This window comes from Aulostomus chinensis, chromosome 13 (assembly GCF_037954235.1).
Source record: "Aulostomus chinensis isolate RoL2024-O1b breed Wild chromosome 13, RoL_Achi_v1.0, whole genome shotgun sequence".
NCBI classification, from domain to species: domain Eukaryota; kingdom Metazoa; phylum Chordata; class Actinopteri; order Syngnathiformes; family Aulostomidae; genus Aulostomus; species Aulostomus chinensis.
The window spans coordinates 16,264,476-16,288,687 of NC_141332.1; the positions used below are offsets into that span (position 1 = coordinate 16,264,476).

Here is a 24,212-nt window from a genome sequence, read left to right on the forward strand (position 1 = left end):
CCTCAGACACAAAGTCTTTATTCATACATTTATTTGTTTATGCACAAGCGTGTTTATATTGGTTGTAGGTAAGATAGAAAGGCAAAGACACCAAAACGTTTAACTCAAACGATAAGAGGAATTTAGAGAAACTACTCTGCGTGATCATGGTCGGTAAAGAGAGCAGCTTTATCAAAGGTCTGACAACCATCTTAATTCTGAGTTAGGAAGTTTCCTGACAGGTGCATCGGTGTCAAAAGTTCTAATCAAGCTACAGACTGCAAGAGTGGCCCTCCTCAACACTGAGGTAACAAACCATCAACAAGTCAAGAAAAAAATGCTAACCACATAGGTGTAGTCTTTGCTCCTCTATGTTCTCAGGAGAAGTGCTATCCACTATCGACTACCCGCAGTTAACACTCCTTAACCCCGGCTTTGGTTTGGCAGAGGATTTAACCTCACATTCACTTAAGTTGCAAAATGCACAGAGTTTAGTCAAAACCTAGAATCTCCTTCCTCAGTGTTGGCAATCCTACAGGAAGCTGAGCATTTTTCATATCTAAAGGAGAGTCAGAAAACAGGAAATAAATGCATCAGGTAAGACGGGCTCATTCTACTAAAGACGTCTCAACACTGAAATGCACAGGAGAAAAAAAATCATTCTTGACAAACTGATTGCATAAATGCGCATGGTCTGATGCAGAGTGCAGTGCAAACTTGGAGAGGAAGTATACATTTTGATAGCACTTTGGAAAGAAGTACACGTTTCTGTTCATCTGTGGCTGAAACAAGGGGATTCTTGTCAATGTGACATAAAGCAACACTTCACCCAGAAGCAAAAGCATTTTTCCTTTCAAGCACTCACGAATAGGTGTGTTGAGCTCAACAGAGACATTTTTCTCTCCTGCATCATTTATTTGTGCCTCTAAAACACAGAAAGAGCCAGATACGTGTTTTCTCAGCTACTGATGCCTTACAACAGCAAAATGGTCCAAAAATATCTTTTTACAAACTCAAGCACATCGTCTGGTATAGCCCACGTTTTCCTCATCCGTCCCTATGCTGAGTAATCCACAAACACCTTGATATGATCGGAAAACCAACAATAACCCTTCTTGTTCCCTCCCTAATTCAAAGGAATTTTTCACCTGTTAGTGCTTTGTGCTAACATGGATGAGCGTGGACCTGCAAGTGTTACAGGTTGTTTCTTTTTCGCTTGACTAGACGTGTTCGTGGATTACTGAGCATTTGGCGGGGAGACGTAAACTGATGTTTTTGGACACTTATCATCAGTCATCAGTCGCCATTGGCTTCATGCTAAATATACATGTCTGGTACTTTCTGCAGTCTGTTGTCACAAAGATGATGACTTGTGGGTTTCTGAAAGGCAAAATACATTTTTTGGGGATGAAATATGGCTTTCACTCATCCAATCTTAGAAATTATATTCAAAAGCGTCCGCCTGGTCAACACATTGTGATATTAACCCACACAGAGTAAAGCAAGCAGAATATGTCATAAAATACAAGACATGCTTCAGTTCTATTTACAAAAGGTCATTTTGATGCAGGATTCTCACCCCAAAAATCAGGACATGACAACAGATGCTTCAAGCATAAGCAAAGAATATGCAGTAGATCATTTATAATTAGCACACTACAAAACATTTGCTGAGAGACAAACCCTTCCCTTTTTAAATGCTACTACAGCTAGAGTATAAAAACACACTTAAATACATAGTTTATACACACACTAGTTCATTTCTGTGCATAAAGTAGTACTAAGTGTTTAATAACACTGGCACACACTGTGTGTCAGAATTTTCAAAAATCAGTCGTGTTTTTTCCTCTTGAAATTTCCTTTAAAACATTTGCGTCATATATATATATATATATATATATATATACATACAGATATATATGTATATGTATATGAACATCTAGAAATGCAGAGGGTTGCATTAGCTTCATCCTAAAAACCTGAATGCACAAAGAGAAACGGCTGCACTGATTAAAGGTTTTGTGTCCTACATTTGACATTTCAGGGATTTTCTAATGTGATTTAAAAAAAAAACAAAACCAACAGGACAGACAGAGGAGTTGGTTGCAGAGAGACAGTACAAAAAAGGAAATGGAGGAGGTAGATATGGCGTCTCTACAACCAGGCTATCTGTATGTATACAGATGTGTGCGTCTGTGTGAATTGCTGGCTTCTGATAATAACCCCAAACCACTTCAGAAGTCTGGTATTCAGAGTTTCAGATGCTTCAAATTCTCTTTGTTAGCTTTTAAACTTTTAAGTGTTTCACTTGTATATTTACAGCTTTTGTTATTGGGATTTCAGTAGAAACAGCATGATAAACATTGCAATCATACTATATGGACATATAAAGTGTAACTTTTCTAATATTTTGAAGCTGTTCTTTGGTGTTAGCAAGGACTGTGATGACTATACAGTATTTCAAGTACCGTGATATCTGCAGCGTGTGCTTGTGAGTAAACTCTATGGCTTTGAATCACACTAATTTGGCTCTTTGACATAAACCAAAATAAATAAACAGCAATAAATGATGATGACACATTTTCTCCCCAAATCACACCACAGCAAGAAAACAACTTAATGCCAAACATGGGGGATCCTATTTTCTCTGTGAATTAAATTTGCACCAGCAATAACCAAAAAAAGAAAGCACTGGAGATTACATGAAATTGATGGATCAGCAGATTGCTGCTGTTTAAAGGCACATGGAAAAATAAATCCGACAATTCCCCAAATTCATGCACGTGCCGTGTGGGTTTAGGCCTCCACAGCAGCCAGGCCGTTGCTGTGGGGCTTGTAGCCGTTGGCCTCCGTGTGGTTGAGAGCCTGCATCTCCTGGCCGACAGCCCGCTTGTCTCTGGCCTCTTTTTCCTGTGTTAGGTGTCTGCGGTGGTAGAACAGGTAAGCCGGCAACAAGAAACCGGACACTGACAGGATCAGCAGGCCAAGGTTGATCTGAGGGATGATGGGAAAACAGACGCAAATAAGTTTGTCAGTGACTGTTACACTTTTACATTGCACAAATGAGACAGAAATCACAATTTAATATTGTGACAGCAGTACATTTTAATGACAGCCAAACACTGTGTGACAAGTAAAAACTTTAGTGTGGCACAATAATTATGCCTCGACTCTGTCCAATTGGACATTTTTTAGTATAATTATGGAAATAAAAATAACCATTAACAATTTATTATCCTCAGAAACCTTGTTTTTTTTTACTGAAATTATATTCGATGATACAAATAAACCTTAGCACATTTGCTGCCAGAATAAGCCACGTTGAGAGTGTGTGTGTGCTTGGTACACGGGCCTGTAAAGAGAATGAGTTCTCACCCAGTAGGGGTCTCCTTTTAGTGGTCCGACCATGGCGATGAAGAGCGGCTGCTGTAGCAGAGCCACCACTGCGCTGATCATTGACTGGAGGCCTGTCAATGTGCCGAAGTGGTTGGACGGGTAACTGTGGGAGACGTACTGGATGTTAGCGAGATACTTGTGGTATCAGCTGAAATGAAACTGAGCTTAAAAAGTAAAACTAACACCTTATATAAAATGAATGAGCCAACGTGGTGGACGTATGTAAAACTCAGTCAGTATTTGTCTGATATGTTTTGAAAAATGGTGCTACGGTTTGTTTTTGGAGCAAAAATGGACACCTCATCCCTGTTTGTTACCACATCTGGTTGCTTTTATCACATTGTAAATGCTACTTTATGTTCAGAGTTTATACGAAGCGGGGAAACAACTCTAAATGAGTCGGAAAACACTCTATCCTCTCAAATATTATACTGGTATACAGTTAATTAGCACTTCATTAGAGTGACGTTACAATTCAAGCGTTTCCACAATGGACGCCCTCATTACGCATGTTATTCTGTTTGATCTTGTTGTTGAGTGGCAAGTGTAGCAGTGCAGTACTCACACAGCAGCGTAGAGGCCGCTGCAGCAGGAGTGGATGAAGCCTCGGACCATAGTGTGAAGGATAAAGGTCAAGATCTAACGCACACGCGCACACACACACACACACACACACACACACACACAAAACAAAGAGCTCATGCTTAATATTGTTCACTGGCTGACAATGTGTTTTAAGGTTACTGTGTGTGTGTGTGTGTGTGTGTGTGTGTGTGTGTGTGTGTGTGTGTGTGTTACCTGTAGAGGCAGGTTATCTATGAGGCAGCAGCATCCAAAAATGATCAGCAGCAGGTTGGTGAGGATGAAGGCCCTCATGGTGTTGGTCACCCTCTGGATCTTACGGTCTCTGTTGGGCTTGCTGGTTTGTCTTAGGGGACAGAGGCAAGTGTCACAAACTTCCGGGACATTTGTCCAGACGTAATCAGCCCCATCCTCGACCTGGCCATAATTAATATAAGTGGTCGCTCTTCTAGTTGTCGACAAATATTTTGCTTTGTTGGTTTCAGTTTTGAGGTGTCGCGTTAAATTACCGTGCCCAGTCAGGAAAGCAGTTCCTGTTATGTCTGTACTTCTAAAATATGTTTTTTCTATTTCTTATATAATAGCAAATGTTATACACAAATCCAGTCATATTAATGCAGGCAAGATTTGGAGAAAATAGTATTTGTTTATATTTTATAGAGCGACGCTCACACTTCCCATCCACTACGCTAAGCTAAATAAGCATCAGCGCTGGGAGTAAAGGGTATTTTTCTTCTTTTCTGGCTCTGGAGCAAACAGAAAAAAACAACAACCCTGAATTCCCCTGAAACAATGGCATATTCCTTATAAAATTGTTACTGCACACACCTCTTCTCAGTGCCTGCTGAGAGAGGCTGCTCATCTTCACACTCCTTCATCTTCCAGTCCATGATGTAACCGATCAGAGGACATGTGACCAGGCACAGAAGCTGCAGGGTGCCAAAGATGGACGAGTAGAAACTCACTGAAAGAGAACAGATTAATCACGTGAAAATCTAGCAGATCACCACCAGGAGCCGTACGCAAATGCACATGATAATTCTGCTCACCTTTCTCTTCCGCCTCGATCACCAGCTCCTCAGACGCTGAAGTGCGAAAAAACAACAACACTTGGTCGAATGGCCTGTTTCAAGTCATGATCTGCAAAGTTTGCTGGAACTGTGGTTTTAGACTCACGGTGTTCTTCGCCGTGCGTGACCATGAATTCCAGCATCTTGTTCATAGCCCCCATGAAGAAGATGATCCTGAGCTGGGACATCCCCATGGTAACCAGGCTCCACAGGAAGATGGGAGAGAACACAGAGCGTCGGAAGGGAACATCATCTGGGGGAGGACGGGGTTTGTTTTAGCCAATGCTACACATGACGATCAGACCACAGGGATGGATTCATTTTAAAAATCTGTCTTTTGTTTGTGGACATACTGGAAGGAGCATCAGGTCCATTTGGAAGTTTCTCAGTGGAATGTTGGATGTCCCCATTTTTTTGTCTCAGCGTCTCCGAGGCACCTTTCTGCTCTGATAACGGCAGCTCCTGCAGTGTGAGGATCTTACTATCGGACACAACAATACACACATCGAGGTTAGGATAAAGATTGTGATTCAGACCTCATGTTCCGAGTAACGTTGCCACACTAACCTGTAATCCACCTCATCAGGTGCAGGGAAACCTTCCAGCGGCCAGTTAATGAAGCAGTTGATGAAGACCAAGAGTGCGAGACCCGCCCAGCCCCACATGATCACCTGGAAAGACACGCCTGCGTCGTAGATGAGCTGGAGAGCAGAAAAGATGAAGATATATGTTAGCAAGTTACATATTTTCTCTATTACAGATCTATGTCCTGTATTTCTAGGATCTTTCATACAAGCAGTTTTAAGTTCGATTGTGTGTCCTTTTGTTTTCAAAGTTTTTAAAAGGGACAATTTGAATCGAAAAGGCTGGCTTCTTTTTGGGGATGTAGATTAAAGACCAGACAAGAGCAAAAGCTTATTATCCTAAAAGAACTCGTTCTCATAACCATGGCAATCAAATAATATCTTTTAATTGTAGAAAAGTAGGAAACCCCAATATCTTTTGGCCACCCAATCCTGTATCAAGTACAACAACACAAAACAACACAGAGGAAGTTGATACAAAAACGTGAATTCAAATCAAAATGGAAAATGCAAACAATAATACTTGCAGGATTCAAAATCATACCAAACCCGGGAAAAGCAAATAGATATCTAATAAAATGATGTTTAAAAGTGTAAACAGACCTGTAGCATTGCAATATTGACAATAAGAAAAAGTGTTGCTGTGGGGACGACTTTTAATAACAGTATCATGGATGATTTATTGCACTGGCAAGTGATGATACATTTAATAGTTAATTTAAACTTGAAATCAGAATCAGAAGCCTCTGTGTGTTACCTTGACTCCGGGGAAGGTGACAGCAGAGGAGGCGTATGATCCGATCATCAGAGACATGACAGTGGAGCTCAGAGCACCAAACATGTTGGGAAGCTGTTGAGACAGAAATGAAACAAAAGGTGTTCGTCAATAAATCTAATTAGGTAATCTAATCTAATTAGGTAACACAACCCTTCAGATAAGAGAAATAGAATATTAGCAGTCATTACATGGACTATCCTGGCTAATATCCCTTAGTCCCTATTTTGACCAGCAGAGGGCAGACACTCGCTTTGTGCAGCCACAGTAGATCAGTCGGAGTAAATTCACCAAAGTATTATGACCTTGTGCAGATGAAAATTTATATGTTCTGCATTTTTTTCCCCTCAAAGTAAATTCTGCTTCAAGTCACTTGTTAATGAATTCAAACTCAAACCATCAGACAGCAGCAGAGACCATGGAACACAGTCACAGCAGCCCATTAAGTTTCCATGTCATGAGGAAACAAGAAACAAGGTCATGACCCAGTTGGGTCCTGACCCCAAAGCTCCAACACAGACTAAGCTACACTTAACGCACATCCACCGTCTTTATTAGGATTAAAAATGTTGATGAACTTCTCTGAGGTGGGTGGACCCGGCGCGAGGTGCCATGCATGACACGCAGCAAAGGTAGCAGGCGCCAGGCACTAACACATCAGGCCGACCTATTTACAGTAGTAAGAAGCTTTGCTAATACAACAATGTCCTATTGTGGTGCCAGCACACTCAGTGTCCTTTGATTAGAGTTTTAAGTGGGTCAATCATGATTATCAAATCACATGTGTGGGATTTCTACTTTCTCTCAACTATGAGCATGGGTCTCCAAACTTCAGCTGCCGTCACCTAATCTCCCTGCTGGCTCTGAGCTCAGCCAATACTGTCCTTTGCCCCTTTTTACCACAATTCTCTGACCTTTTCACACGCTAACACTGATGTCACCCATGCCGGATCAAATGACGTCAGTTCCTTGTTGTGAAACAGTAAACGCAAGTTAAAAAATTTAAAAAAGTAATGACCCATCCATCCATTTTCTTCCACTTATCCTGTTAAGGGTCACAGGGGGGCTGGAGCCTATCCCAGCAGCCTTTGGGCGAGAGGCGGGGTTCACCCTGGACGGGTCACCAGTCCATTACAGGGCCAACACATAGAGACAGACAACCATTCACACTCACAGTCACACCTACGGTCAATTTAAAGCAGTGTCCCCAAACTACTGGCCGGATATGGCCCACCTCCACATGTGGCCCGGCCCCCTGAACAATACCAGACGCATTTTGATTTTTTTTCCATATATGTGTATTTGTATTTGACAATAAAATTGATAGCTAGCTATGAACTATTTTCATTATTAACTATTAAGGCGTGTTCACACCAAACGCGACGCGAATTTTCACATTGCTTTATTCGCGCGACTTTGATCGCTGGATCAATATGTTTATATTCACGTCATTCGCGAATAAAGCGATGCGAAAATTCGCATTGCCGTTTGGTGTGAACACACAGTCAGTCAGTAACTATTTCATACACGCATAGAGCGTGACATTCTATTCCACCCTTCTGCAGTCTGTGCCCCTGTCTGGCAACCCCCAGGAAAAAATCCTATACCCGAACCCAGAGAGGGTTATTTGGTAGTGTCATTATATATTTCCTGACTTTTTTTCTGTGAAGAACCCAGAGAGGGTTATTGGTTGTGTGGCTTTCTGGAAAACAATACATTTTTATGTTTTGGCACCCCTGCAATCGTCACACTTTTTCTGTTACAAACTGACCCCGGCCCCCCATCAGAGAAGGGGAAAGTTATGTGGCCCTCACAGAAAAAAGTTTGGAGACCCCTGATTTAGAGTATCAATCAGCCTCGTCCCCTCTTGATGTCTTTGGACTGTGGGAGGAAGCTGGAGTACCAGAGAGAACCCACACACACAGGAACAGGGAGAACATGGAGACTCCACACAGAAAGATCCTGTGCTGGAGCTGGGGCTCGAACCTTCTTGCTGTGAGGCGACAGTGCTGACCACTGCAGTGCCATGCCGCCCTAAGTAATGACCCTTTTTTCATAATTAGGGCCTGAGCCTGAAGGTACTTCAGGCGAAGACCCTATTATGTTTGCTCCTCTAAACTATCATTTCAGATGTTATTTATTGCAATTAAAGATATTTTTCCTCTGTACTGCCTGATGAAAATACTGTCAGAGAATCTGCAGCTGAATTGTATCAAGAGATGGGGGGACTGGGGGACCAGAGAAGGGAAGAAAACAGTTTTATGACAACTTACATTACAAATTAACAAACCTTGTTTACATTACACTTTTTAAGTGTTCATTACCTTTAATTACTTTTTCTGTCCTTTTGGGACCAGCGAAGCAAGCTGGCATGTTTGTGTGTGCTTGTAGGTTCGGCCTCTATTCTCGAGATGACCTTATGAGGACAGTCAGTGGTTGGCAGAAGAATGAGGTCAGTGCGAGGGTAGACGTAGTGAGGAAGATGATGGTAGGTTAACAGGAAAAAGAAGAAAAGCTTTCTTAAGGATGTTGAGGACAGAAACAGAGAGAGACAGTCTCTCAATGAGATGAGAAAAACAAGAACACCCATCCTCATTCATGGGTTCTAAGAATCAAACTACTTCATGGCAAGACCATGAGAGCTGTTGCGCTGGACTCTCTGGCTGCAGAGATTTGTGGAATGTAGGCGAGAAGGCCCTCAGAGCACACATAGGGGAGGTTTGCATCTCTAGCTAATGTTAACGTGAAGACATTCCGGCAAAAGATGAAGGATAACTGATGTTTGCTCTCAAAGGACAAGCCGCAGTGACCTAAAAGTGTCAGAGAGATTTGTGTGTGATGAAGAAAGCTGGAAAAAAGGGTGCATGTGTCTGCGCATATGCCAACGACAGGCGCCACATTCCCACCTGCACTGTGCTCTGCCAATTCTCATAAAATGCTTATTTCACCAACGGCCTTGCTACACATGTGCTGCATGCTAACATCGTCAGGGAGAACACGTGACAACATGGAAGGACACAAAGGTCAACTGGTGTCAGAAAGTCCCACATGAATGTAGCGTTGGCTGGTGGCCTGTCACCTGTGATCAGTTCAGGCTCTACCCCAGCTGGGCTCACTCGCTTGGGCGTCGCAAGACTTTGGCACTGAGTTTGATGAAGGTCTTTAATCTCTCAATAGTAGCTTAATGAGCACTGAAATTTTAGATGTTAAAGAGATGTTGAATTCAAGGAGAAAAAATGTTGGGCAGGGGAGGGAGAAATGTCTAGAAAAATGAGCAATGACAGAAATGATAAAGAGGGAGGAGTTGAATGTTTTGGGTTTGACTGATCTCTGCGAGCTCCAGCTGCAGCCCCTCTCTCTCTCTCCCTCTCTCTGCAGAGCTCCCAGCAGGAAACATTAAACCACAGCTGATTAGCGCCGGCTTGTTCACTCCATCTCTGCCTCTCTTTTGTTCATCAACCATCATCTCTCACAGCGTTTGCTCTTGTCCAGCTGCATGGGACTTATATAACACATAGAGTGGTCTAGTGGTTGATCACAAGTCACCTGCTGCCAGTATGGAAGCTTCAAAACACGAGGCTTTTGAAGTTTCTCTGTAATTGACAGAGCGTTTTTTTTTTTTCTTCTCATTTACAATTCCCTGTAGTGTATTTTACTTCTTGAGCAAAAGGAGGACTGACAGCTCTGGCGAATGCAACCAAAAGCATTTTTCTCAATGGCGTGTGATCAGACGGGCCTCCGCAGCAGGCTGACACAGTTGAGGGGTAATTCCTGACCTAATACACTAATGCCAGGAAGAGGACTGTCCTCATTCCTTCCATACATATATTTCCTTACTAGTAGCGGAAGGTGTAGGGGCCAGGTAGTCCTGAGGGCTGAGTGTTCCTGGCAAAGATGTGAACTAACACAGGGGGGAATTTACATGCAACAATGGCCCGGTGTGAACCTGAAATGGATTTTAAAATTAAAAAAAAAAAAAAACACAATAATTTAGCTTCTTGGGAATAGGGATTTATTTTAAAATTTGATGCTTTTGTTTGCCATATGACTTCATGTGTTTTCATGAGGCATGTGACCGCCGTGCAAACAGTGTCTGTCACATGAACAGTTCAACGCCTAGATTGAGGTCATGTAGTTATATTTCATTTTTTTTGTTTTTACCACTAATGCCTAAAATTGCTCCATAGCACTTTAAACTAGACTATAAACATCCCTCTTTGTGATATGACATCATCAAATCCAGATCGTCTATCATCCTACCAGATTTCATTAAAACCCTTTTGCGTCATTTGAGTTGTCTTGCTACAAAACAAACAAAACAATGTTGTGTGTGTTTTTGCCAACAGGTCAAGCTGCAGTGAGGATGACCTTTGACTTTTGGAATGAAACATAAAATATCAAATATTTGAGTTCAATCTTGACACAATTCCCATACGGATTATTGACTTTACTCTGACCGCCAATCACATCATCCTCGAGTCTGAGAGGATGTTTTTGCCAAATGCCGTTATAACAAGTTGTTCCTGAGATATCATGTGAATGAGAATAGAACACACAGACTGACAGAGAACCTGAAATCACAAGTCTCCTGAGCACCAACAACAGTGAGAAGGTCAGTCAGTGCTGATAGAGGACTGAGGTCAAACCAGGACATGGGGGAAGAGAGTGGGACTGAACGTTACCCCACACGTGTGCGTGTGTGATGTTAACTTGGTTTCTATGTGTGATTAATGGATCAGAAACATCATGTTTGAGACCTGAAATCAAATAGAGGTATTTAATTCACTTGGAACACGTTACCTGGACTTGTTCTCACCACTCGTATCCACCCTGTGATGTCATTCTATTTCTCCATGTCACTTTTTTGTTTTGCGTCTGTGTACATATCACATAAAAGTAAAATAAGCTGGCTGAATACTGTCATCTAAAATATAAACGATATCATTCATTATTCAGTTTGAGAAAACTCAATACTACTACTACTACCACTACTACTACTACCACTACTACTACCACTACTACTAAAAAGTCGCCATTCTTCAAAGAAGAAAAGTATTTGATGTTAAATTGACTTAAGTAGCTAATTAAAAGTACACATTCTACAGGATGTTTGTGTGTGTTGTTAGGACCAATAATAGAGTCAATGACCTTTAAACTACAGGTGAAGTAAAAGTGGAGCGTGTTTCAGTAATTTTATCAAATTAGGACAAATTCTTGTCGTGTCTTTTCTTCAAAGTAACTAATAACCGAGGGGTTCACATAAATGTAGTGGAATAAAATCCACAATAGTTCCTTTGAAATGTAGAAGCTCAACATGTTCCAGTTGAACTGTTGTAGGAAACTTCAACTGGATTTGTTGGTGGTTGTTTGTATTTGTTTTTTTATACTTCCTCGATCCTTTCTATGTTGATTGCACACATGAATATGTCAGGAGAAACTGATTAATCGTGAAAAGAGGTGATAAAGCAGCTTCTGTTATAATATAGGTGAATAGAGGGGAGGGTCCATCTGTCCATATTCAGCTTAGACTTTCTTTAGCTTGACATCTGTTTCATGCTTGTCTCCCTGTGTGTACATAACCAGGCGCGCACAATTGCACATCCACATGTGTGCACAGTCATGCAGAGTTGAAAAGAATTGATTTTTTGCTGCGCAGAGCAGAGAGGCATGATGAGGAGGAGAGAAGAGGGGAAGGAGGAGGGAGGACAGAAGAGTGTGGCTTTGGTTATTTTGAATAGAGGTGAGTGGGCTGAGCCTTGGGGAGGGTGTGTGGTCCACCGCAGGCTGCTATTGGTGGAAACATAAATGGACTTTCCATGGAGTGTGAGTCATGTGTAGCTCAGATGGAAACACACACTGTACTGACAAAATACTTGCCATGACACAAGAGGCAGCGGTAAGAATAAAGCGCACTTGATAATGTTAGCAACAGCTGACACATCACACGCAAAAACACATGCCTGATGTGAACGTAAACAAACACAGCTTCCAGTCCCAACACACACTGTTTCCTCAGCTGAGACAAATAGAGGCTCCGGCCATCAGCTACCAAAACGACTCTACTAATTTGTTCCAGGAACACAACCACGCATTTTCTCAGAATATTGGTTATGTAATCTCTGTAGAAGCACTTCAATTTTGGCACCAAGTAGAAGATACACTAATGATAACATGGAGGCGCTCCTGCACACACAGAACATAGTGTGGAGACAGAGGCTGTCTTTGTGGCTTTAGAGGGTCATTTTATCTAATCTAATTTGTTTTAATTCAGTTCCATTTTTCCTAGCACAGAATGTCAAAATAAGGGAGGCATGGCTCAGAGGTATTGTGGCCGTCTCGCAACCAAAGGGTCAGTGGTTCGATCCTCACTTCTCCCAGTGACCATCGCCAAGTGCCCTTGAGCAAGATACGGAGCCCCTAATTGCCCCTGATGGCTCTGTGATGGACTGGCGACCTGTCCAGGGTGAACCCCACCTCTCACCCAACGTCTACTGGGATAAGCTCCAGCCGCCCGTGACCCTTAACGGATAAGAGGTATAGAAAATGGATGGATGGATGGAACATCAGAATACTCCCACCAGTTCAATTTTACTTTCTGTAGAACATCAAAATGCTGCCAACAGGTCTGAACTAGTCCTTTTGTTCTCTAGTTGAAAGCAGACATGTTCCTTATCCAAATACTGTGAGCGGGAACACACCCACACCGAAACAATGAGAACAAGACGCAGCCAAGTAGTGACAGCAAACCAGATATCTCAAACAGACAGAAACGGACTTGATGCATTGATCTCCAACCCCTATAACACCTAAGTGGACTAAAACAGTTGCTCCCCCATTTTTCAAATTCCTGTAGCCCCTAAAACATTCAACCTCCTGCTGTGACTACTTCCTCAAAAGGGGGAGGTAGAGGAATTGGCCCTCTGCTGATGCACCAAGCTTCCACGGGCGTTGGATGAGATAGTTTCAAAAGTTTGTCCAAATTCGAGCCAACTAGGCAACATACAGGGTACTTCTGATTGGCTGGTGCGTGGCGACTTGAGGTATGTGGACTGAGATGGCGCAAGATCAGGACCAATCAGAGGAATCAGTGCAGATGGAAAAGAACATAAAACACTGGTTTATTTTTGATGAAGGATTTTTAAAGGCGACAGCAGAGTTTTTTAGAGGTACATACACGTACCTCAGTTGGCATGGGAGCACATGATCAATAATCGATAAATTCACACTTGTGATGCAATATCATGGTGCATCTGCACTCCGATTAATAACAGTTCAACCATGTCAGATGTAATATCAGCATCTTTGGTGCTCGTGTGTCTCACCGTGAGGGAGGTGAAGGTAAGACATATGCCTCCGAAGCCATTAAGAGAAAGAGCCAGGAAGATGAGAGCTGACAGCACTGCAGAAGAAGAGGAGGAGAAAGAGGAGGAGTTAACACTGAAGTGTCCAGGAGGGGTGACTAAAATTTTTTTTTTAAAAATCGATCCATACAGCACTCCAGATTTCAACATCAGTTTAATAAATTGTGGGGAGCAGGAAATCACTGTCATCAATCATTGCATTTTGTCTTGGATCGCGCGCAACCATTTCCTGGTGGGTGCTATCAGCTGTGTGGTTCAAAATGTTTAAACTCGATTCAGGTTTTGGAATATTCTTACAAAGATAAACCGCTGCTTTTGTAATCTAGAGCTTATTTGGTGCCTGTCAAGTCATTCAGCGCTACCAATTTACCATGAATCAGACCAAAATGAATCCCTCTTTTTATTGCCAATCCTGTCCGCTAGCAAAAACCTCAAAAACTTGAAAAAACTCCTTATGATGTTTTGTCTCCAGCTTTTTGAAAACAATAAATGACTTAAGCGATTATATTGTGATGATATGCAAATGTTTGTTCTCGTAGAATGTGGATAAACCAGTGAGCGGTGATGCCATGTATGCAGTGAGTCAATGAAACACATCTAAAATGTAAACGAACACGGATTTCCCTCAAGGCAGGTTTTGGCATCCACAAGAAGTTTTAGGTGCTCAAAAAAAGCACTTTGATCCCATGTTCTTGCACATGGAACATTTCTGCAGTCTACAAGGTACTCTTCTGCAACATGTGTTCTTCATGAGGGAAATTCAAGGCTAGTTCCAGCTCTTATACATCACGGTGCTGATTTCATTTCCTCTACATTCAGACTTGGAAACGTGTCTGAGGTCATTTGATAGCGAGTGCGGCAGTTCACACCTTTAAGATTTGTCTCTACATGTAACTTGAGTCACCACTGGTGATCTGAGCTCAGTCCTCTGCTCTGCAAGCATTACCCTCATGCATGGCTCAGCTATGACAGCAGTAGTAGCTGTACCACCAGAATGTCATTAGTACGCAATTTGATGATTCTTAATGTCCAACATGCACAATGTCACAGAAGGATGAAGGTCTACTGTCCTTAATGAGTGTGTGTGTGTTGTGAGAGTGTTTTTATGTGTACTCACTCAGGGGGTTAGAGGCAGACACAGCCATCATAATACAGGACAAACCAAAACATGAACTGTAACAAAAAGAGAAAGACCATTTTAAACAGGGAGTTTTGTCATCACAGCACAAAAACAGTCACAAATTTATTTTGCCCTCCCAAGTCTCCGAACTAGAGAGGTGGTCGTGTTTGACATAGAGCAGAACTTAGTCAATAGTGACTCACCGCTGTTTGTAAACGTCTGAGTCATTGTCCAATGAACAGACACACAGATGCAGATGTAAGCAATAATTTTATGCCCGCTCAAAAAAAAAAATTGACTGTTTATTCTAAACCGTCACCTTATAATTGCACATTTTAAACTCCATAGCTTTTCAAACTGTCCTTAACATTTTCCTCTCTTTGTAAATCTGCCAAGACGTGACTGGCAGTTCCTATCCGTGCCCAAAGCGTACCGTAGAATTTTTAGCCGGAAAGTCTAGCGTCTTCACATGCTGCCACACCTATTGTCAAAGAATTTCACTACGTACTATCTGTGTGTGTGTAGGTATGCATACTCTAGTGCCCCACCTAAGTTTACTGACTGATCAAATGCAAAAGCCACAATCACTCTCCTACCGCTGTGGGAATGCAATCAGTTTGCTCTGTTCTAGTTTCAGTCGTAGCGAAGGAATAGACGACTGTTCATCATTCATCAACTGAATATGCAGCACGGAGGACACAACATGGAGAAAATGTGTCTGTGCTTTGAGTGTAAATGTAAAAAGACACCAAAAAAAACCCAAAACCCCTCATGATTGTAAAACATTTATGACTATTGTAAACCATTACCTGCCCACCAGGCGAATGGGGCGTGGTCCAAACTTGTCCATCAGGATTCCGAGTGGCAAGGTGGTGGCGCTGAGCAGGAAGGAGCCAATGGTAAAACCCAGATTTAACATCTCCTCCTGGTCAACACAGCTGAGCCACTCTTCCACCTCACCTCCAGATGAGTTACCCAAAGATACAATGACTGAGTCGTTTTCTAAAGGAACCAGAGCAGGGACTCAGAATCCGAACACAGAAAGGGCACTTTCTGGAAACATTATGAAGCTTTTCTAACTGGTTCTCATGCCGTATATCAGTTGCCCCTAAAATGGGCGGCAAGATTAAAAAGCCTTTTAAACAAAATTCTGCTTCACTGGATTTTTTAACAGTGGGAACCCCTGATCATCTTTCAAGAATTTAACCAAAAACTCAATGCATGTTCAACAATGATAACATATTTCATTAAAATTATCTGCAAATGTGTTGCACTTCAGTTCAGTTGTATCGCCAATTAAGAGGCAAAGTCTTCAGCAATGTTGAAATGCTCCATTTTTGGGGGCAAACACACGTCTAATAGCTCATCTTAGGCATGCAAGACCACATGTATAAAACTACAAAAGTGCGTTCCGGTACTTTTGTTTGGGGTCACTTGTACCTCGGAGAGGCAATGGGAAAGTAAAAGCGGTTAACATCATTTGTGTGCTGGATTTTTGAGCTTAAATACTTTCAGAGTTTAAAATTAGGTTATATGTAGACAGAAGCCATTAAGTATATCGACTAAAACTGTTTTTGGAGATACTGAAGAGGTTCCAAAGAGAACACGAGGGTCTCACGAAGGATGTGCTGATTTTACCGGAGCACAGGTGGGAGTAGAATCCTTCTCTCTTTAGCATGATGAGCAGGGAGCCCCAGCCTAGGAGTACGGCCGAACACAGCAGGTTCTCAATCACAGCCGTCACCGCCATCCACCAGCGCCTCCTGTAGGCCTGGGGGAGAGAGGGCGCCATCGCTGCTCTGCCAAAGACGGAAGACAAAAAAACATAAGTAGAAGTTTAGAGGACAGATGAGAAACAGGATGAGCCAACTGACAAAGAATTAATTGACTCTTTATTTTTATTTGCACTACATCAATCTACATATTTACTTTTTATGATATTTAAAATCATAAAAATTGAGATGAAATGCTGTACTAATTGCTAAAATAAGAAAATAAATTATTTTTCTACCATTCAGTGAATATTTTTTATAAGAACGGGGATAGCCTGGACAATGAGACACGTACCCCCACACTTAAATGTATGTAAAGCCAAAGTGGTAAATGAGTAGATGTCTAATTTAACTATCTATCTATCTAACTATCTTAAAATCAATCCTGCTAAACGACCAACATCTCCTTATCCATTACAAACAGATGACAGATGTAGAAGTGTGTAAAAACAAATGGGTGCTTAAGAACATTCAATGAATGAAGTCTAATCCTAAAGAGCAAATCTTTTTCTGTATCTTCTTCTTTGCGAGCTTTGTGGCAAAGGCCCTTTGTCTATTGATGTGATTTATTCCGGCCGGACTGAATGCAGCTTTAATGAGAGGGCAGCTGAAGAAAACTGTTGAACAGGAAATGGTTGGTTAAGAAGGTAGTTGGCACAGGAAATTACACAAGCTAAAAATGTTGGCGAACCACTGCACTTGGAAAGTTTGCAATTGCCGTCTTTGGGTGAACGTATATACTGAAAGTCAACAATACACCAAAAAAAACCCAGAATAAAACACAGAAAAAAAGATATTATGTTTATAAAAGTCAGCACCAGATTATTTGACTAAATGAGTTCAACATAATAAGCCTCTTCACTCCTGCTCCTTAAACGATACAAAGGGATAAGAAGTCAGTGTGTCTCCTTCCTTTCAAGGGTTCATTTTTCTGCCAGTTTCCCTATCGAGGGCCTGTGGTTCCAGTCATTGTCCTGTAAATCCCAGTTCGGTACCTGAAACCTTCCACTGCATTGTCCTCTGCAATCCACCTACTGTGCTGTCAGCAGAGCAACTGTTTCACCCTTGATTTTGACCGAAGGAAACAATGTCAAGCACTCAAGCCGCTTTTGTTCTGAAAATAGGGAGGAGGGAGCATCTGAAGAAGGTGGCATTTACATTTCAAAACAGAACCCAAGAAAGAGGAGCGACGACTGTCAAACTGCGGAGCAGGTTTGGTTTTACATCACTGGGATTAATGGGTTATAAATTACATAAACACACACACACACACACACACAGAAACACATGACATGACTGACCGAATAAAATCAGGTGAGCCATCGTGACCACCTATAAAAGAACACATGCAAGCGCGCGCGCACACACACACACACACACAAAACAGGTCACGGTAACCTGTTTCTCCTGTCATGGTCAACGTGACACACACATACACACATACACGCGCACGTGCACACACACACATCTGGGATATGTCTAAACAAGTAAAGATCCAAATATAACCAGAGATTCTTTCTGGCGGCAAACCAGGAAGAAGTGGACAAGACTGGAGGGAGGAAGGTCACTAGATTTTAAGAGCTCAAAGCCTCAGAGAGGAAACACTCTTTAAAGCGGGCATCTTTGTGGCGTGTGTGTGTGTATAAGCAGGACAAAGAGAGGAGATGTACCGGGACAGATTTGTCTCTGCATGTGCCTGTACGTGCCCATGAGGCGTGTGTGTAATGTGATTATTCACAGTCCAGCGAGCTGCCATTGTGCTGAAAAGAGAGTCATAAAAGGGGGGATTTCTTTTGTAACTGACACCCCATGCTGACGACCCCCTCGACTCCCCGTGTCCAGCCAAGAACGCGACATGGCGAGAGGCCGCAAAGTCACTTACATAACCCACTAATGAATCTTTGATTTCAGTCTGCACAGTCAGCAAAAAAGCAGATGAGGTGTGTGTTCACAAGAGGGTGAGAATAGTTAGCGGTTCATCTACGGTATACGGCAACGTTTACCTCTGCCAAGGTCATGTGATCACTGGTACTGGTAAGTCTGTTTGCAGGATAACTCCAGAAAGATGCGGAGGTATTTTGATGAAATTTGGATGCTATGACTTGGTCTGGGGAACAAGTAGGGATGCTGATATTCCATAATTTACAACTGATACAGGCCAACAGACGATACTTACAGATGAGAATATATCTGTTTATCGATGCTTATGGATATTTACATTTAATCCATACTGGGAAACAAGTCACTGTTGATGGGGAAAGAAGAGGGCTACGAATACTGATGACCTGCTGATGTTATGATGCATTCCCAGGAACAATCTCTTAGCTTCTGGAGTCCAGAGATGGATCCAGATCTAAAGATGTCACATCTCTTTGGTATGCACTCTGAGTTTGTTATGAAACAGTGTGATGATTAAGGGAGTTCCCACTTTTCCAGTGGTCTGCATCACACACACGTGCATGTTTGTGTTGCACGATCGATTCCTGTGTTTTGCATCTCACCATTATTATTGTTATTATTGTCAACTAATTTATTGATTGCTGTTTTAATTAAAATCTGATTTCAGCATGTAACATTGGAGGACCAACATGTCTGTGCTGGATGCCAGATCTTCTTTCAAAGCCTAAATACTGAAAAAAACAACTACTTATGTTAAGAGTGTGACTGATCTCAGATCTGTTCATATCATGGAAACTCATTTATCAAGCATGACTGCGGAAAATCAGAGAGACAAAAACGTCTTTCAAAGACCAGATGTGCTCCATTAAAAATTAGGAAGTTACTGTCACGTGTATAGGAGCGTGTGTGTGTGTATGTGTGTGTTTCTGTGTGAGAGTATCAACACACACTGTAAATGGACTACATGTCACTTGTGAGCCCGCTGCTATTACACAGGAGTAACTTAAGTGAGGGTGTCATGGCCACTCAGTGTCATGAAAACGGCGTTTGGCTATCAGAGAGACGCTGCGGTGTCAGTTGCCCCCCCCCCCCCCTCCCATGTGTGTTTCAGCTCAAACACAACTCGCATGCTTGCAGCGCTGCTCATCACATTCCTCAGTTTCCCGCTTTCCTCCAAAATGGTGACATAGTGAAGAACAGGATGACACACAGACGCAAGCAAACAAATTAAAAGGTAACACACAACAAAAACTTTCTAACAAGGCCATGCATGACAAGACACGTCTTTGTAGGGTTGGCAGCCAGATGTGAGGCACTGTCATAACACTGTGAAGCGTGTGTGTATGTGTGTTTGTGTGTGTATGGGCTTGTACGTGTGTAGAGGGAAACACACCTTATTAGGAAGCTGCTTCCTGAAATACCTGAACTCTCCAGCAGCTGAATGATGCAATGTTGCCAATTTCACTGTGATGCTCATGTGCAGGTTTAGTTCTGAATATTTCGACGCACAACCCTTCTTCTCTTGACTTTGTGTTACATTTGCAGTGACCATGACACGGCCTACGTGATTCTTTCTTTCAAGTCTTTCTGTTGGTGCTCCCATCCAGGCCTGCTCTTTTTTCCCCGCGGGGATGTTTCTGACCTTGACCAGTTGTGTCTATCAACCTCTGCAGGAAATAAAGGACCGCAGGGCAAACTCTTTATCCTCACAAGTTTTCAAGAAAATAAACCAAACGCTCTAGGAGCCTCTGTTCCCTTCAGAGTCCAGAAAAGCCATCCCCCGAAGCAGAGAGAGCAGCTGTCTCTCCGTGGGCATGACCTCAGCCCAGGGTCCGGTTACTGACACTGTGGGGCGGCCACTTGACAGAACTGTCCGGCACAAGTCTGCTGCGTTCATGAGCTGCTGGACGTCTCAGAATTTGTGAATTCAACAAACATATTCTTATGATGTATCCTCCAGGGGGCCTGAAAATAGGAGGCTGCGGCTAAGGTAAATGATGCGAAATGAGCCTTGTCTCACCATCACAGTGACTCAGCATCAAAGTGATTCACTGAGTTTATCATAATGAGATTTTGAAAAGAAATGAAGGACAATATTGAACATTCTCAAGCTCCAGCTCCTCAAAATATCTATAAAGACTAGCCTGTTCTCTCCACAAAGCATAGACTGTGTGGTCCAGACTACACACACACACACACACACACACACACACACACACACACACACACACACACACACACACACACACTCACTCACTCACTCACTCACTCACTTCTGGTGGAGTAAAACAAATGTATGCAACATCTAAAGTTGCAGGCCAGACTGTAACCTACCACTTTATAAGACAGAGAGGAAGGACAAAAAAACACTATGGTTGATGGGAGCATCTTCCTTCCTCCAGGCTGTTTGGATGCTTCTTTGAAGTTCAAACTTTAGCAAATACCAAATTACAGTGTTTTTACAGTTTTACACGGGGCCAGTGAAGGCTGCATGCCTTTAACTCTGTCGCAAACGTGCAGCTGTTGCCTACAAACACTGAAAACTCACATTCTGGCCCCAAAATTTAATTTCCACCACAACATAAACAGTATGTGTTATGACATGAAGTCACATGAAAGGAAATCGAATTTCGTTCGAACTAAAGCAGGATGACTCAATGAAAGGAGAGCTCAGATGGATGCACGGACTCCTACTTTGGTCACTTCCGAAACAACCATTCCAGACTTTTTCCGCTCAGACTCGTTTTTATGTTTCCAAGTGAATCGTCACAACTTTTCTTTTTTATTTTTATTCTTCCCAATTTAAAAGCAAAATGCCTAAACAACACGCTAGCGTTGATATATATACTTATATCTTAAAAGTAAAGTACTAACAATACTAAAAGTTATCATGCCACGTGTGAGTTATCTCCAGCCGGTTCGTCCAGCTGTCGGACATAAACCGACATATACGTTATTGCTGTTTATTAACAGAGAATAAATCTGAAATGAGAATTTACTTACTTCAGTTGGTGTCTTTTCACAGATGAGAATTCTTTGTCTCAGCTAAACGCTTTTATAAAGGCTTTAATTAATTAATTAATTTTTTTTAAGGAGGTAAAATTATACTCTTGGAGGAGGACAATGTTTCCTGCATAAATGGGAAGTGAGAGCCTAAAATGCAATATAAAACTCTTGATTCCTTTCTCTGCTTCCTTTCTTTCGAGTTCCTAAGACACTCCACGCTTCTTTTCTCTCTCTGGTTTCATTACAGACACCCCCACTTCTCCTAATTTGACTTCTAATTCCCTCCCTTTTCCAGGGCCGTACCGAGAGAAGTCACCACCCTGCTGCAGCCTCCAGTCAGCACTCAGCTACGGCCGGACACCCTCCACTCCACACGCTCGCTCTTAACACAGAATAGTCACTCCTCTCCAGTCAGTAGTGGGATTCTCTTCTTGTTCCTACAGTTCGGTGGAAAGTCAGCGTCAAACATCATTCGTGAAAGTGTAAATGTTCTCTATGAAAATTCATCTTAAAGAGGCGGATGATTTGAGATGTCATAAATTATTTTTGTAAAGTTGGTCCTGCTCCAATATTCAGCATACCAAAGTGTAATGTGGAACCTGAAAGCCTCCAGGTTGAAAACAGCCAGAAAGAATTATGAGGAGAATTCAGAGAGATCTTTGATCCAGCACTTAAACCAGCGAGATTGGAATATTTCTTTATTCATTTTATCTGAATTTCTTAATGATGGAGAAGAGAAGGGGATGTTTTAGGGAGTTTAATGTGGTAATTATGATTGTTTTTCATCACGAACAATACCAGACACACACTATAATAAGTGCTCTGAAAATCTTAATATTACAGGTGTGGAGGGGGTGTCTTAACTTAGCCGCACTACTGGCCCTTTATAATAATAATAATAATAATAATAATAATAATAATAATAATAATAATAATAATAATAATAATGCATTTTATTTATAAGGCGCCTTTCAAGGCACTCAAGGTCGCCATACAACAATTAAATTAAAATACGAGAAGTACAATTAAAACATAGTAGTATAAAAAAACAAGTAAAAGCACAGAGTTAGCAGCAGAACTTGTAGTCCAAAAAAACAACTTGGCTTTTCTTACAGCAAAGGGCAGTTTTTGATCATATCAGTGGACAATCATTTCCAGATAATTATTTTCAATTCAAATGTTATGCAGTTGATGTAGAAGTCCTATAGCACTGACAGACTTGATGACGCCTGAGCACATTTACGACACATTTTGCCTGTGTGCTCTGTAGCTGCTTTGCCTTTAGGTTTGTATGCTTTACGCCTATGTGGTAGGATTATTTAAATTAAAACCTTTTTGTGTAGACTTTGTGAATAAATAGCTTATGTACTCCCTTTTAATCTGTTTAATGTGGGTGCATAAGGTATAAAATGTGCTCTGTGTGTAGCCTGCGTTCCTCCTGGTTTAGTTACATGCATGTTGAGTGCACATGGGAACTCTACCAGTGAGCCTCTTGTCTTCTTCTGGTCATTTTGAGAGCCATGAAGCGAAACTATCTTGCTTAGATTATATTGGATGAACAAAGGCTACTTTGCCTATGAGGTACAACCCCCCCCCCCCAAAAAAAAGTGAAATTTGAAACTGTAAAGTCTAGTTTGACACATAGTTTCTTCTGAAAAAAAAACTGTTGGCACATACGTCTTTAATTCCATTGCTGCGTCAATGATACGGACACATTTTTTTTTACAAGTTAATTGAACTGAAATGTTTTTTTTAAAAATACGTGCTGCTGAAACAGCCCAAATCATCAAAAAAGACAAGCGTGGTGACAATGTTTGGTACCTTTGCCAGAATACAGGAGAAAATACCTTAACGTGGTGGAAAATAGTAATAATTGAATTATTCTGATACACAGCATGAAAGCCCAATGTTGTAAACAGCAGGATTTTAAGCTTCAATGGCAGCAAGATAAACATGGCCATGGACGGAAGAGAGTTTTGTCCCTGCAACACACTGAGTAAATAAAATAATGGAAACAAATCAATGGTGTTGTTAATCATTGACATGCCCCAGCCAAACAATAACCTAGAAAATTGTGTGTGTCTGTGTGCGTGCGTGCCTGTGTGTGTGTGTGTGTGTCTGTGTGTATCAGAAAACAAACTGGCGTTGAAAGTGTTAAAATCCCAAATTTGGCAGATGTGAAGAGGACTGATGTTGATTAAAACAACATTATTACATAACATTTTTAAAGATCGTTTAGGGAAAGTACATTTTGTCCCTGTGCAAACTCCAAGGGAGCATTGAGGATACTTTATTAATACACTTTTGATGATGATCCATGACCTTACTTTGGAGCCCCTCTGTGTGATTTGATCTATAGGTCACTATAGTGAGTCCCTGACCTTCATGGGGCAAATGTTGGGACCTTCAACACCCAATTTCAAAACATGCTCAGCTCATCTCAGTACAGAAACAGCAGTTATCTGGTCATTAAGCAAATATATTGGGCTGAAAATGATATTCTACAAAGAGGAGCTTCTAACAGAAATGGTAGAAAAATCATCTGCTTAGAACAGCTTTTCTCCTTAAATACTCAGAAAATTCAGCTTCCATCTATATTACTTTCTGGGACTGACAGCTTGAGTAATTCCCTTGTAATCATACAAAAGTATTAGTCTTGCTAATTCAT

The 24,212-nt window shown here is 41.7% G+C and overlaps 1 protein-coding gene across 1 annotated transcript; it reads right to left on the reverse strand.

Annotated features, from left to right (window-relative positions):
• Window positions 1-19: 19 nt before the first annotated feature.
• On the reverse strand, window positions 20-21,825 carry slc43a1a (solute carrier family 43 member 1a). Its single transcript, XM_086221652.1, has 15 exons — window positions 21,542-21,825; window positions 16,506-16,666; window positions 15,677-15,869; window positions 14,865-14,920; window positions 13,709-13,785; window positions 6,369-6,461; window positions 5,595-5,728; window positions 5,381-5,508; window positions 5,134-5,280; window positions 5,007-5,042; window positions 4,786-4,921; window positions 4,174-4,303; window positions 3,941-4,014; window positions 3,355-3,478; window positions 20-2,973 (listed from the first exon to the last, which is right to left on the reverse strand). The coding sequence occupies exons 2-15, from the start codon at window positions 16,657-16,659 to the stop codon at window positions 2,776-2,778; spliced, it is 1,680 nt and encodes a 559-aa protein (XP_086077778.1). The 5' UTR covers window positions 16,660-16,666; window positions 21,542-21,825; the 3' UTR covers window positions 20-2,775.
• Window positions 21,826-24,212: the final 2,387 nt, after the last annotated feature.

Bases quoted from the DNA above. Each gene is read 5' to 3' on its own strand.
- slc43a1a (XM_086221652.1), bottom strand. From the start codon at position 16,659: ATGGCGCCCTCTCTCCCCCAGGCCTACAGGAGGCGCTGGTGGATGGCG. The intron at 15,870-16,505 runs GTAAAATCAGCA...TGGTTCCTTTAG, and splicing joins CTACTCCCACCTGTGCTCCG to AAAACGACTCAGTCATTGTA. The intron at 5,281-5,380 runs GTATGTCCACAA...GTCCTCCCCCAG, and splicing joins TGGACCTGATGCTCCTTCCA to ATGATGTTCCCTTCCGACGC.